The sequence below is a fragment of the Mastigoproctus giganteus genome, chromosome 1, assembly GCF_048544385.1.
Source record: "Mastigoproctus giganteus isolate SK-2022 chromosome 1, ASM4854438v1, whole genome shotgun sequence".
NCBI classification, from domain to species: Eukaryota; Metazoa; Arthropoda; class Arachnida; order Uropygi; family Thelyphonidae; genus Mastigoproctus; species Mastigoproctus giganteus.
The window spans coordinates 82,307,818-82,322,861 of record NC_143575.1 but is presented as its reverse complement, the minus strand read 5'-3'; the positions used below and the strand labels follow the sequence as shown (position 1 = coordinate 82,322,861).

Below are 15,044 nucleotides of genomic sequence, written 5' to 3'. Positions count from 1 at the left end.
TTGCTCTGATATTGCACTACCTCCAATAGGCAACGCTTCACCAATGGAGGGGCTGGTGTTACTTATTCTCGGCAGATACCACGACTTTGCCAGTGGATTCTCGTCAGGTGCCGAGAATCCATTGGCAAAGTGTTGCCTATTCAAGAATCCATTAGCGAAGAATTACTAATTCGAGGTAGTTCAATATCAGGGCAACTCGTTGTGTATCTCATATTGTGATATTGTTATATCACAATATGAGATATAACAGAAACGATGCCATTTCACCTACTTCAGTGGTTTACCATGAACTAAAATGATGCTTCGCACTAACTTGTTCGATTAATGAATTTTCCATAGTCTGAGAATTTCCATAGTCTGAATTCTATTTTCCATAGAATTTTCCACATTTTGATATAATGGGAGTGACATATTACAGTTGTTTTCATTGATATCCATAATTGGATATGTAGACCGCATTAAGTTCTGAATTAGTAGATTATTGCTCCATCTTACTGTAATTGTGACCTTTTAAAATATGTTGAAACTGGAAAGGAGCTCATTATTCCAACTTGGTAATTAGTTTAATGAGCAGAATGTTAAGCAATTAGAAATCCTCAGTTTAAAAATGTTTCCCATAGTAAAATATTTATAAATTCTGAAATAGTACTTAAAAATCATATTTAACTTATGTATGTGTATCTTTTCATTTTTATTTGTGTAGTTAATATTTCATACCCATAGGTCATTTTCCCTTCTAAGTTTTCCTGCGTAAGAATTTCTAAACCTCGAGTCCCATGGGAAACTTTTTATCCGGGTTCTACTGTGTGTGTACACACACATATATATATATATATATATATATATATATATATATTTTTTTTTTTTTTTTGTTTGTTTTGTTTTGTTTTGTTTTTTTGGTATTATGTTCGTTAATGGAATTACAGGAGAAAACTGCTTTGTATTTTTACTTTTTATTGCATTTAACTTGTGGTCATTGTGTTTATATTATTTAAAAACCATTCATACTAAATGGGTTTAAATTAACATTTCACAGAGAGTTTTCAGATCTACAGTTTTCAAATATTCTTTCACTTAAATATTTTATGTATTAACGTTTATTTAACATGAAGCCTACTTTTATTTCCCAAATGACGACTGTTTTTTTCATAATTTGGTTCATTTAAGTGACATATAACACAGTATGTGCAAGAAAAACGGGTTGTCATTGTCATTTGTTTTTTGTGAAAATTTCATAGCGACCCACCGGTGGTTCGCCCTGCCTTGTGGTGTTAAAATTATTGTCAATGGACGGGGATAAGTGCCAGTAAGTTGCCAATGCGCATGCTCTAATTACTTCCTGGTACCGTCACGAGCATTGTTTTTCAATTTGTTTGTACTCTGCGAGACTGACAGTAGTTATTGCCTCCATATTGACTTCATTTCAAATACGTGCACGTGTGGAGAACATTTCGTTTATCAGTATAATCTAGAGATTAAGGTAAACTCTAGATATTTAAAATTTTCATTTTTCATATTTATAGATAACTATTTCTAAAAAGTTTTGAAATGAACCCCTCCTCTTTTTACGTAAAACGAGCTAAAGACAAATGTTTGATGAATATAATGATAGTGATGATTCAGATGTACCTCTTTTGAAAAAAAAAGTAGCTGAAAAACATGATGAAATCGTCCAGGGAGATTAAGAACAGAGTTGGACTTGCAAACAAAAGAGAAACCACAATATTTCTTTGGTGATGAATCCGACGAGAGTCAGAATTAGATTATTTAGATTTGCATTCCAATTACAGTGATGGTGATGATAAGATCCAAACCTCAGAAGAATCTGATGAAAGTGATGAATATCATGAAATCAGTGATGAAAATAATGATCCAAATTCTCAAGTAATCTCCAATGCGTCTAAGTCTGAAAATGTTATTTGGCAAGCAGTAGGAAAAACTAAAATTTCAGTTAATGAATATAATAAAGATGCTGAAATCCTTGTTGATGTTGATTTAAACCAACCTTACCACACATACAAACTATTTCTAATTGATGATATCCTTCAGATGATGGTGACTGAAACAAACAGATATGCACAGTACTCTTTGTCATCAGCAGCTAGTATTCGAACACCCAAAAAGAAGAAAGCTGATTGGAGACAAGTTGTTCGACAGTACGATAGTACATTTTCTAATATTCTTACAAAAAATAGGCAATGGAGAAACATTATTCCCTATCTCTTCCATCATGTATGATTGATGACTTTTGAGGTTATGATGAACGTCGTGGCGAGATCTAATATTCCTTACATTTCGAGGGTACAGCTCTAAAACGGTGTTTGCAGGCCGGCTGCTAGTTAGTACACCGGACCAAACCTATTGGTAACTCTCTAGGAGGCTTCTGGATCAGCTAATGTATAATCTTGCTACCTCTACTCTGCCAGATAGTGACTGGAGGGAGTCCGAGTAGTGTGTATGCGGGGAGCATTGTCGAGGACACGTTATGTCAAGGATCTGGGTATATTCTTACCACGTGTACGCCATATCCAAAAATTTCATTACTTCATACAGCATGTCCCACCCACTTTTTCTTACTATTGAATACACCATGAATTGTCAAACTAATAGAGCAAGCTTATCTGCGAAAATATCTAAACCTCCCAAGCACTTCCTAATTCATTTCACAAATATACGTGGTCTCAATTCTAATCTCAACGATGTCCATTTTCACTTGCAGTTTGCCAAACCCCATGTACTTTTTCTGACAGAATCTCAGTTATCGGTTGATTCAACTACTGCTCATCTCAGATGCCCAGATTATTCGCTGTATGATTCCTTTCGCCTCAAAGGTGGTACTTGTGCATATGTCCGTTCTGATATTCCCTGTCAGAGACTTGGCAATTTGGAATCTCCTCTCTTTGATCTTCTCTTGCTTAAAATCTCTCTACCTCACTGTGTCAAATTCATCTGTTGGCTCTACCGTTCTCTCAACTCCACTAATCACTTGGAGCTCTTTGACCTCCTCTCTTTGCAACTTGACTTTCTCCAGTCCAACTTTCCTAACAGTGAGGTAATTTTCCTTGGCAATATTAATGTTCACAACTCCAGCTGGCTTCCGTTTTCTAGTCACGTCGAGATGCTGAGGCTTTTACAATTACTAATGACCTTGCACAGATTGTTCATTTACATATCCTAATCATACAGCCAATACGCTTGATCTTTTTCTCACAAACAACCCTTCTAAGTACACGGTCGAAGTGAGAGGTCCTTTAGGCACTTCAGATCACAACTTGGTGATTGTCTCTTCTCCAATGGAACCTTTACCTCATGTTATTCCCAACCTCGTGTTGTTTGGCATTACAAGAATGCAAAATAGGATGACCTGCGAGACTTCTTTTCTTCTTTTCCTTGGTCGGATTACTATTTCAAAAGTTCTGATGTCAATGTTTGCTCAGATCGTGTCAGTGAAATTATTCTTGCAGGAATGGAATCCTTTATCCCACACTCCACTATAAAATCTCGTCCTTTATCTAAACATTGTTTTTCCAATAAATGTGCTAAGGCTGTTCAAGAGAAGAATGTTGCATATCATAATTGGCTTGTTTCTAATTCTTCAGTTTCATTTTCTACCTACACCAAAGCTTGCAACAATTGTAAAGCAGTTATTAATCAGTCCAAACTAGAATTTGAACAGGCTGAGTAGAAAACTTGCTTCTTGCCCTAATGGTAGCCGAGAATTCTGGTCTCTTGCCAAAGCTATTGGCCGCAACTTTTGCCCATCTCTGCGCCCACCTCTGTCCAAACCAGATGGTTCTGTTGTCACTTCAGCCAAGGATAAAACTGACCTTCTAGCATCCCATTTTTCTTCCAGTTCATGTATTAATGATCTTGGTAAAACACCTCCCACCATTCCCAACACGCTCCATTCAATGCCTCCTGTGGTCTTCCGTCAAAAGGATATCAGAAGGATTTTGATGAATCTTGATGCTAAGAAAGCTCCAGGTCCTGATGGTATTTCTCCACTTGTTCTCAAAACCTGTGCTCCTGAACTTACTCCTATTCTTTGCCGCCTTTTTTCATTTTCTTATTCCAAAGGTGTTTTTCCTTCTGCTTGGAAATTTGCTCATATCCAGCCAGTTCCTAAAAAGAGTGACAAATCCCTCCCATCCAATTATCGTCCCATTGCAATTACTTCTACTCTTTCTAAAGTAATGGAGAAATCAATTAACTGCAAACTCTTAAACTACCTAGAAAACCTTCCGTCTGATCAACGATCGGCAGTATGGATTCCGTCAGTTCGATCCACTGGTGATATTCTGGCTTATGTTACCCATTTATGGACTAATTCAATGGAAAGGTTCGGTGAAACACAAGTAGTTGCTCTTGACATCTCATAGGCTTTCGATCGTGTTTGGCATAAAGGTCTTCTAAACAAGCTTCCATCTTATGGTTTGCCAACTGTTTTTAGTAATTGGTTATCCAGTTTTGTCTCTGATCGCTCACTGAGGGTGATGGTAGATGGCTCTCTGTCTTCTAACTTCTCCACTAATGCCGGTGTCCCCCCAAGGTTCAGTTCTTTCCCCCACTCTTTTCCTCTTGTATATTAATGACCTTCTTTCATTGACTGGAAATCCTATCCATAGTTTTGCCGATGATACACATTGCATTCCACTTTCCATTTTGAGACACCTTGTCCTGCACAATCAGCTTCAACTTCTCGAAAATCTGCTACCAATTCCTTAAATGCTGATCTACAGGTAATTCTCCAGTGGGGCAAAGACAACTTAGTTGATTTCAACCTTCTAAAACTCAGTCTTGTCTTATATCTTGCAAAAAGGATTCTTCTGCTCCTATGCTTATCTTTAGTGACACTCCGATTTCTAGGCAAAATGATATATCTCTTTTGGGGATTACCCTGACTTCTAATCTCTCTTGGCACAAGCACATTACAAATATTGCTTCCTCTGCATCTAAAAAACTTGGTTTTCTCTCTCACTCTCGGCATTACTTTTCTTCCAAACAGCTGCTCACTCTGTATAAATCACAAATCCGCCCTGCCATGGAATATTGTTCCCACATCTGGGGTGGTGCCCCCAAAACCTCTCTCAGGCTTCTTGATTCCATTCAGAAGAGGGCAGTTAGGTTAATTAATGATTCATCTCTAACAGAGTCTCTCCACTCACTGTCTCATAGACGTACTATTTCTGCTGCATGCCTCTTCTATAGATACTTCCATGTGCACTGTTCTTCTGAATTGGCTTCTATAATTCCCGCTCTCTCTTTCAAAACAGTGCAAACACGTGCCGCCACCAGCCAACATCCATTTACTGTCCAACTTCAAACCCACAGAACCAACTTTTCATCTTCCTCATTTATTCATTCAACTGCCGTTTTCTGGAACAACCTTCCTTCATACGTATTTTCTGAAAATTACAGTCTACAGAAGTTCAAGTCCAATGTCAACAAATATCTTCTTTCGTCTTCTCAACCTCCAACCCAAGCACGGTACTAAGTACTATAGGTTCTAATACCTCTCGTGTTTGGGGTTCACATAAAAAAAAAAAAAAAAAAAAAAAAATTATTACCAGATGAACTTAAAATTATAGATTCGAGATTTGTTATAAAAAAAAAAAAAGATGCTACTAATTTATGTTCACAAGGGATTTGAATAAAATTCATAAAATGTCAGTGATTGAAACTGCAGGACTTCCATAGATTCTACCATTATTGAAAGGAAAACTTTACATGATTACTAAAAATATTGATATGATCTATGGATTGATAAACAGTGCAATCAGTACTTTAGTATATTTCAAATTTGAGGACGACGAAACAGTTAAATGAATATGGATGAAATTTCCTGAGTCAAAAATAGGACATAACCTTCAATCTCGTTATTAAACAATATGTGAAAGATAAACATTTACCTAGTCAATCCATACCTATTATAAAACGATCAACTATGATTCCATTCAAGAACAATAGGAAATTAACATGTAGATGTACACAATTTCCTTTAGTATGTGGTAAACATAAATACATAAATCTCAAGGAGGGACCTTCGACAAAGTCGTATATAATTATGAGAAAGATCATCAACAGCAACTTGTATATGTGGCGTTCACTCGTTCAATGAGGTCACTCGTTATCTCGAGTGACCTCATTGCAAGGTTTATATATTACAAATCCCCACGAAAATTCCACATTTCTCCTCGGCAAAGCTACTAGTAATGTAGAACTTTGTGCTGAACTAGATTGCTTGAAAAATAATAAGCTACCATCTCTACAGGATGAACTGCAAGATTTCATACAAAGTGGTATATCTATATCGTCAATGAATGTACAAAGTTTACAGGCCCATGTTCGAGATATCGAAACGGACACAATCTTAGAGCAATCCAAAATATTGATATTAAGTGAAACATGGTTGGATAATGATGAACATATATTACTTAAACCATTCGAATGTGTGACTCAGTTTAAAAAGTCAGATGTTCGTAGTGGTGGTTGTGATATATCAACCCTGAAGGTTCAGCTATCATCAGTACACCACATATCTTTGCACAACATAATAGCAGCAATGCGACAGTGGTGTGAGATGAAATTGGACACATTTGTGGATCTTTCTGCAAATTCAATAGTGAATCTATTTTCATTATTGCCATATACATCACTCCAGGGATGTCATTAGTTATAATTAAAAAATTCATAAACAAGAATTTGATGTATTCCATTGAAGGTGCAAAATTATTGGGAAAGCCACTGGATCATATACCTATAGTTCTCGCTGTGATTTAAATCTAGAATTAAATTCTGAGGCTGGAAAGAAGTTTTGTAAATTTATGAAAGATGTCTTCAATTTAGATATTAAGTCAAATACTTTAGTAAATACGACACATAATGGAATGACATTTGATGGAGTATTCACTCAGGAATTAAAATTATTTGAGTGTCAAAATTATATATCTTATTTCAGTTAAAATAGACCAATAATTTTAGTGTTATTATAATATATTTTATACAAATTATTTCATTGTTCTGAAATTATTTTTTCAATAAAAATAATGCAGCAATACTTTTATTTAATTTACTGTACCAGTTTCATAATGAATTCCTGCAATAAAGATGTTTTTAACTTCTTCCGCTGTGACATTATCAGTGACACTATCAGTCTCAGAGTAGAATGGCGGCAACTCATTATGTACCTGGTACATCATTTTTTTTATTTATTCTTCTCTTTCACAGTCACAGCCTCACTAATTCATCTGACATCTATTTAGGTGTAAACCTTGAACAGTATTTCTTAGTTGGTATGAAAAGCTTAGTACCCTCCAAGATTCAGTCCCTGAAGGCTTCCATTTAGAATTCACTGTTGGTAACATTATCAGTTGATCCCACTGTATAGAATTTAAAAACTGTATGAGACCACTGCAGTCACCTTTACGAAAGTAAAAACCCTTCCCTTTACTCTTGATGGTTACATCTTTAAGTAAATCCCACATCAGAACACTGTGATCACTGTCAGCCAGTGGTTCCTTTATCTGCAAATTCTTAATACGTGAATAATCACCAATAATCAGATCAAGAGTATTACTCCCTCTGGTTGCCTCTCGAACATATTGCTGTAGAAAAACTGTCGTCCTATAAATCCACAAATGTCTTGCTAGTGTGCAAGTGACCAACCCACAAGTTTCAGTCAATATTTGGAAAGTTGAAATCCCGCATTATAAGACATTGTGATTTACTGGCCCACTATTTTTCTTTCCACAATTGCTCGTTGTACTCATCAGATTCGTTAGGCCTATAACACACTCCTACTCTCATTTTCCCTTTCCCAGTGCTTATGTCACACCACACTGACTCAACATTGCATTGGCCAGCAATGTCAACTGGATGCACACCCTTAGATTTTGTTTCTTAACTAACAGCATAACCCCTCCTCCCTTCCTGTCTTGTTTATCCTTTCTGTACACATTGTACTCCCCCAATTCCAATTCTGCATTCCTTATATATGTATGACACCACATCTCTGATATCCCAACGATACCTGCCTTTGATGTCTTGACCAGCACTTCAAATTCATCAAATTTATTTTACTATACTTCTAGAATTGGTGTACATGCAAATATTAGCATTAGCATTAGTAGAGGCATATGATGCAAGAAAGCAAGCTTATGCAGCATCAGCCAAAAAAAAAAAAAAATTCTCCCATTTCACCCTTCCATTCATTGTGCATATATATGCACCTATTCCGCCCTTAGTTACCCTAACACAGCCTATGTATTTACTTGTTCCACGATGACCCCCACAGTCCTTGAAATCCCCAGTACCTTGCTTTCTAGGCCTTGGAGATTACCACTGTGCTGCCTGATGCCTAGGAGTGAGCTCTAGCTTTGAGTTGGGCAGCTGAGAGCTTGATGGGGCCCCTCATATTAATTTCTTCGAGGGCATCTACCCTACACCTCAAACTCTCATAGACATCCATCAGAGCACTGAGTTGGCACCTAATTTCTTGGTGTTCTAGGCACCTCTCCAAATAGAGGCCAAAAGATATAATTTAAACCTATTATGGAGCCCCAAAAATCAAAATATTTCTATTTCTGCATAGAAAGCTAGAATTCTGAAAAATTCATGTTCCTATATTTTAGAACTTTCAGCACTTTTTTTTTTTTTCTGCTGTATTTGTGGTTCCTCTCCCCCACTTGTAAGCCTAGGCACACTGCATCTGTGACACCCTCCTCTGTACAGCCCTGATATTAGTTGGCTCCTATTGCATGATACACATTTAAAGAATCCTTAATCCCTTTAACCTTTAGGATATGCCAAGATTACTAACTGGTTTACTAGTGTGAGGGCACAAGAATATTTTGATTCTGCAAATTGGCTAGATTTTGAAATTCTGCACATATATACCACTTGTAAATTGTCACTCAATAGCAAACTAGCGTAAGAGTGTCATTGAGCTATGATATCTTCATCCCACAGAGAAAAGTCTAGGCAATACTAAGTGGTAAATGATTTATGAACATGATTTTCACCATTGAAGACATTGTTTACTTATTAAATGCCTTGAGTGGTCAAAATCATGTTTGGATTCCCAAACTAAATTTTGGATTTTACCTTTCCTTTCCTTTCTCCACCTTGTAATGTATGAATTAGAAGAAGGGAACATCACTGCAGGATAGTAGTATTTATAATTTAATTTATGAAAGAAAATGTGACTCTTATTAATCTTACCCACTTAAAAGTTACATGATAAAAATTATATGATAAATTTAACTGTTGGCTAAAATTAGTCTTCAAAATGGAAGTACACAGACTGATCATTTTAAATGAGAAGCCATGAAAATGAAAATAAGTTTAAATGTTAATTTGTTCTCTCTTTTTTTTTTTTTTTTTTTAATATTTATTTTCACTGCTGCTTTATAAGTATTTATTTTTTTGTTTTTAGACAGTGCTTTCAATGTGGTGTAGACATCATTGGAAAGAAGTCATTTGAATGCTGTGATAATCGTTTTTGTAGAACTGCTTGTGTAAAGGAGTACCGTAAGAAATCTAAGAGCTGACAACAAACTTGATTAAAATATTTTAAATTATAGTGTGTTTTAACATAAATCTGTTTCCTTTTATTGTAATATGTTTAAAAAATGTGTGCATAATTGCCTATCATGTAATATCTAGCATGAAAAAATAATAATCAGTATGGTGGCTGATATGTAATATATATATGTAGTTAACATATTTTTAGAATTTTATATTTGTACATAATATTTTACTTTTACTCATTATGATGCCAATAGGATTTTAATGTTTTACTTTGACCATCTTTAAGAAATTCGTAACATATAAATTGAAATAAGTACCGTATTTTCCGTCTTACAAGACGCACCCTAGTTTTGGCCACATATTTTCGAAAAAATAATAACCCTTATAATAACTCTTATTCTTATAATAACTCTTCTATCCTTCGATACTGTTTACTGTGAAACTAAAAAGCGATCTTTTACTGACTGTGTAAACAAATATGGCAACATGGCGTGATACGGGACGTAATCAGGGGGGGTAGGTATTAAAAATAAATTAAATGGAGTTACATTTATTTTTTTTAATTTTTTTATTAAATGGACTTACAACATGGAAATTTATAAAAAAATTATTGATAAGGAAAATAATAATAATAAAATTAAATATGGTAATATATTTTTCTCAAAATAATGGTATACGCTTGGGTAAATGTTCAACCAATAATGAAATGTTTGTTTCTGAAAAAAGCTGACAGAAGTAACATAACAGAAATTCTTACTCACCCTAAGACAAATACGGGCGTCACTTTCTCTTTGTAAAAGTCGGTTGGAATTGAAAAATCCCGATCCAGTTTAATTAGCCCGCCATACCATAAAAGTGCAAGATCATAGAGGAATACCATAAAAGCGCGAGATCATATTATAGAGGAAGCAAACACATGGGAAAATGAAACAAGTTTTTACTTATGTCTAATTGTGAGATTCATATCACGCAGATTTCAACAAATTTTCCACGAAAAAAAATTACTGGTATGTATTGTTGCCATAGATTGTAACCACTGATAATTGTTAAAAATACATTTCAACAGATAAATCTTAAATAAAATTGGTGTAAATTTCAAAGGGAAGTTTTCAGAACTCAGTTTACCGGCACTGCGTCATCGAAAATGCATTGCCGGTAGTAGTAGTAGTAGCAGTGGCATTTGATGCAAGAAAGCAAGTGTATGAGCTTATGCAGCATCAGCCAAAAAAAAAAAAAAAAAAAATCACACCATTCCCTCCAAATGCCTGTCCAGTTCCTCCTTAAATTTATTCAACCTATCAACTTCCACGACAGATGGAAGTTTGTTCCAGCAATTAACCACCCGCTGGCTAAAGGCAAATTTCCGTACATCTAATCTACATCTGTCTTTTCTTAATTTGAATTTATGCCCCCTTAGGTTCGTACTCTGAACAAGTGGAAGGATCCCATCAGAATTCAGCGTGCTCAACCCATTCAAGGCCTTATACACCTCAATCAGATCACCGCACAGGTGCTCAACCCTAGTCTCCAGCCACTGCAATTTGCAGAACTTAAGCCTCTCTTGGTAAGAGGATCCCTTCATTCCCCTCACCAATCTTGTTGCTCTTCTCTGTACACGCTCGAGTAAATCTACATCCTTCCTAAAATGAGGCCTCCAGACCTGTACGCAGTACTCAAGGCATGGCCTGACCATTGCCTTATACAGAGGGATAATCACCTCCTTTTCCCAGCTAGCAAAATTCCTATATATCATTGACAAAACCCCATGACCTGCCCTGGCAGCCTGTCTGCATTGCTCAGAAAACTTCATATCTGACTGCACAATTACTCCCAGGTCTTTTTCATTTTCTTCCACCGTAAGTGTAGTACCACACAGTTGGTACGTTTCTCTTCTCTGGGGTTACTTCTACCCATATGTAGTACTTTGCATTTGTCAAGGTTAAACTTCAGTTGCCACTTCTTAGCCCATATGCCCAAATTATCTAGATCCTGTTGCAGTAGCACACTGCCATTACTGTCATTAACAACCCTGCCAACCTTTGTATCATCTGCAAACTTCAACATTAAGCCTGATATACCTCGAAGGTCTTTAGGCCTAATCTAACATTGACCATATAAGAAGCAGGGTGATTTTCCGAGTATTTCTCTGCGAAAAATTTTACATTTGTCAGTGGCAAATGAAGTTTAACATTGACAAATGTAAAGTACTACACATGGGAAACAACAACCCCAGAGCAATGTATCAACTCTGTGGTACTACACTGACAGTGGTAGAGAATGAAAGGGACTTGGGGGTGGTTGTGCAGGCAGATATGAAGTTCTCTGAGCAGTGCAGACGGGCTGCAAGAGTAGCTCATGGAGTATTGTCAATGATATACAGGAATTTTTCCAGCAGGGATAAGGAGGTGATTATTCCATTGTATAAGGCAATGGTCAGGCCACACCTAGAGTACTGTATACAGGTCTGGAGGCCTCATTTCAAGAAGGATGTAGAGCTGCTGGAACGAGTACAGAGAAGGGCAACAAGATTTGTGAATGGAACAAAGGGGTGCTCTTACGAAGAAAGGCTTAAGTTTTGCAAATTACAGTGTCTGGAGACTAGGCACCAGCGAGGTGATCTGATAGAGGTGTATAAAGCCTTGAATGGTTTGAGCATGCTCAATGCTGATGGGATTCTTCCTCTAGCTCAGAAAAATCACCTGAGAGGGCATAAATTCAAATTGAGGAAAGACAGATGTAGGATAGACGTGCGGAAATTTGCCTTTAGCCAGCGGGTGGTTGGTTGGTGGAACAGACTTCCATCCCTTGTGGTGGAGGTTGATAGCCTAAATAAGTTTAAGGCTCAGCTGGACAGGTATTTTGAACGAACAGAGGGGTGAAGTGGAAGTGGGTTTTTTTTTTTTTTTTTTGGCTGATGCTGCATAAGCTTGCTTTCTTGCATAAAATGCCTCTACTAATGCTAATGCTAATGCTAAAAAAACCACGTCTTATAAGCCGGAAAATACAGTAATTGTATTTACTCTCAAGCTCTTTTTTATATATATAAGGTAATAGATTTCAAAAACTATTGAATAATTTTATTATAAATGATGTGTCATAAAAGAATATTTAATATTTTATAAATTGTACTATTGGGTTAATTATTTAAAATTAAGTCAGAATAAACCAGTTTGAATCCAACTACAACAACAGTGTCAATAAAAGAGGTTTGGTACATTTCTTCAGACCTTGGACAAATTTGGAAGCAATAAAAAATTAAAATAAAATCATAGTTACATCATGATCTGTCATTGTATTATTTTTTGCAAGCAAAAGTTTAGCTATCAATTTATCAAAAAATATCAAACTGAAATGGAAATCAGAAAATAATAATATGATGTAAATTTTCTTGTGTTATGCTATTTAAATGCTTAAATCTTTGTAATCATTGGCCTCATTTCAGTTATATTGCTTGCACTAATTATATATAAGCGAAGTTTCCATTTCTTTAAGATAGATTTTGATTCTCTGTCAGTCACATAAATGATAACCTTAGTTTACCAGTACCTCTCTTTTTCAATAATAATTCTTTCTTTCTCTTTTTTTTTAAGATTTAATGTAGTTTCTAACATGAGTTCCAGTCTGTCAGGCAGTTTGACCCTTGTTTTTGTTCCTTTTCTGTGTCTACCGAGTATCCACATAATCAAGTGGTGGTTGCAAGTAATGGAAACTGCTACCCCCTCCCCCCTCTCTGTCTCTTCAGCTCCCATACAAACGTTCTGCCAGATAACTAAAATGAGCAATCAAGTTCTGGGAATACAAGTTTAATTTTTCACATGTGGATGTGAAATTTTTTAAATGTGAAAAATGTTTAATTTTTCACATGCAAAAAAAAAAAAAAAAAAAATCAATGTGTAGTAATTGTTGCAGAATTGTTGCTTTATTGAACGTAATTAGCAACACAGAGTTGGATAGGAAGACAAGTTGTTTGATACAATGAAATTGCAGCAAAAAATATTCTAAAGATAAAAACATAAGCAGTATATAAAATTTTCTCTCCTTGATCAGACAGCATAAGAATACAGCAGGCCCCCGTTATAAAGCGGTTCACTTTACACTGATTCGCTATAACACTGTTCTTATATTAAAACCTGTATCTGACTATAACACTCTTTTACAGATTGCATTTTTGGCATATTTAACGAAATCGTTTCATTTGATGGAGTCAATAGCTTGAAAATGAATATCAAAAGAGCATTAAAACGTTTCCCATGCCGACAGGAAAAATTTTCCCACGCTCAGTGAAATTTTCTCGCACTCTAATTTAATTGCAGTACAGTGACTTGTTACGTAGTTCCGAGATAAACATTTTAAAAAATGATCAAGTATATTTCTTGTGATACAGTGGATTCCGGTTATTTGGGCCACCGGTTAATCGGGGCAGCCATTTATTTGGGGCAAATCTTAAAAATAGAACCCTATAGAGAAAATAGCCAGGGTTTACTTCGCTTAATTGGGGCAAAATGCTGTTTAATCGGGGCAGGAGACCGCAGCACTGAATATTACCCTACGATTGTCTCCGACCATACCACGTAGTTCAGTCGGATTTCTGGAGGTCACAACCATAAAACAATTAGCAGTCACCTGTTTATTGGGCTTTTGTGTTAGTGAAATGTATCATAAACTGATAGTAAACTCGATCTTATTTAATTTGCAATAATACCGACAGCTGGAATTCTGTGGGTTATTATGGTAAAATGTGTTTACACTTCTATGGAATCTTCAATCATATGAAAAAAATAATTTTCATAATCTTCTCTTCATTCCTATTTTTGAAGCTTTGTAATTTGTTACTCCGTTCTCACTTGCGCGTATCGTGTTACTTGCAATGTGTGTGCCGTGTTCTTTGTTATTGATTGCTTATCTTTTTACTGTTTTAAATTTTAACCCCCACCCACAAATGACAGTGAACAGAAATGTCAACTAGTTTAGTATGTTCATATTATCACATATATTCTTCCAAATTTCACGTATCATTTAATTTTTTAATTGGTCAGGTAATAAAGGGTAAATTTGTACTTAATATATCTTTACTTTTATAGCCTGTGGATAATATTCCTCCTATTTTCGCTAATTAGAATCGCTGTTTAATTGAATTAAAATTCAATTCACAAACGTGATCACAATTGACCGGCGCTTATTACATATCGTATAGTGAATGGTACTTTACAATGGTGACTCCATCGTAACGTGATTTGATTGTACAGTGAACCAATTGTAAAGGGGGCATTGTATTTTTAACTATTTACATGAAACTTCGGATAATTGGGGCAGCCGCTTAATCGGGCCAAAATGCACTAGTCCCAAATAACCGGAATCGACTGTATTTGCGTTATATGCATTTCTTCAGTCTAGTCATCACTCAGTACAGTATTAGACATCGTGCGTGACAGACAAGTTTACTTGAACATTGTATCATGATTAATGTAAACAATGCAGTTACATTTTCAAAGAGTTAATAATGGCAGATAAGAATG

General features: G+C 35.8%; 1 protein-coding gene across 1 annotated transcript in view; it reads left to right on the top strand.

Moving 5' to 3' along the window:
* Positions 1-9,548, top strand: part of LOC150090937 (tRNA endonuclease ANKZF1-like) — a 224,663-nt gene extending 215,115 nt beyond the window's left edge. Inside the window, exon 15 of the mRNA XM_090373536.1 lies at positions 9,434-9,548. Coding sequence (XP_090229662.1) covers positions 9,434-9,548 — 115 coding nt within the window. The remainder of the gene's footprint in view (positions 1-9,433) is intronic.
* The last annotated feature ends 5,496 nt before the right edge of the window (positions 9,549-15,044 follow it).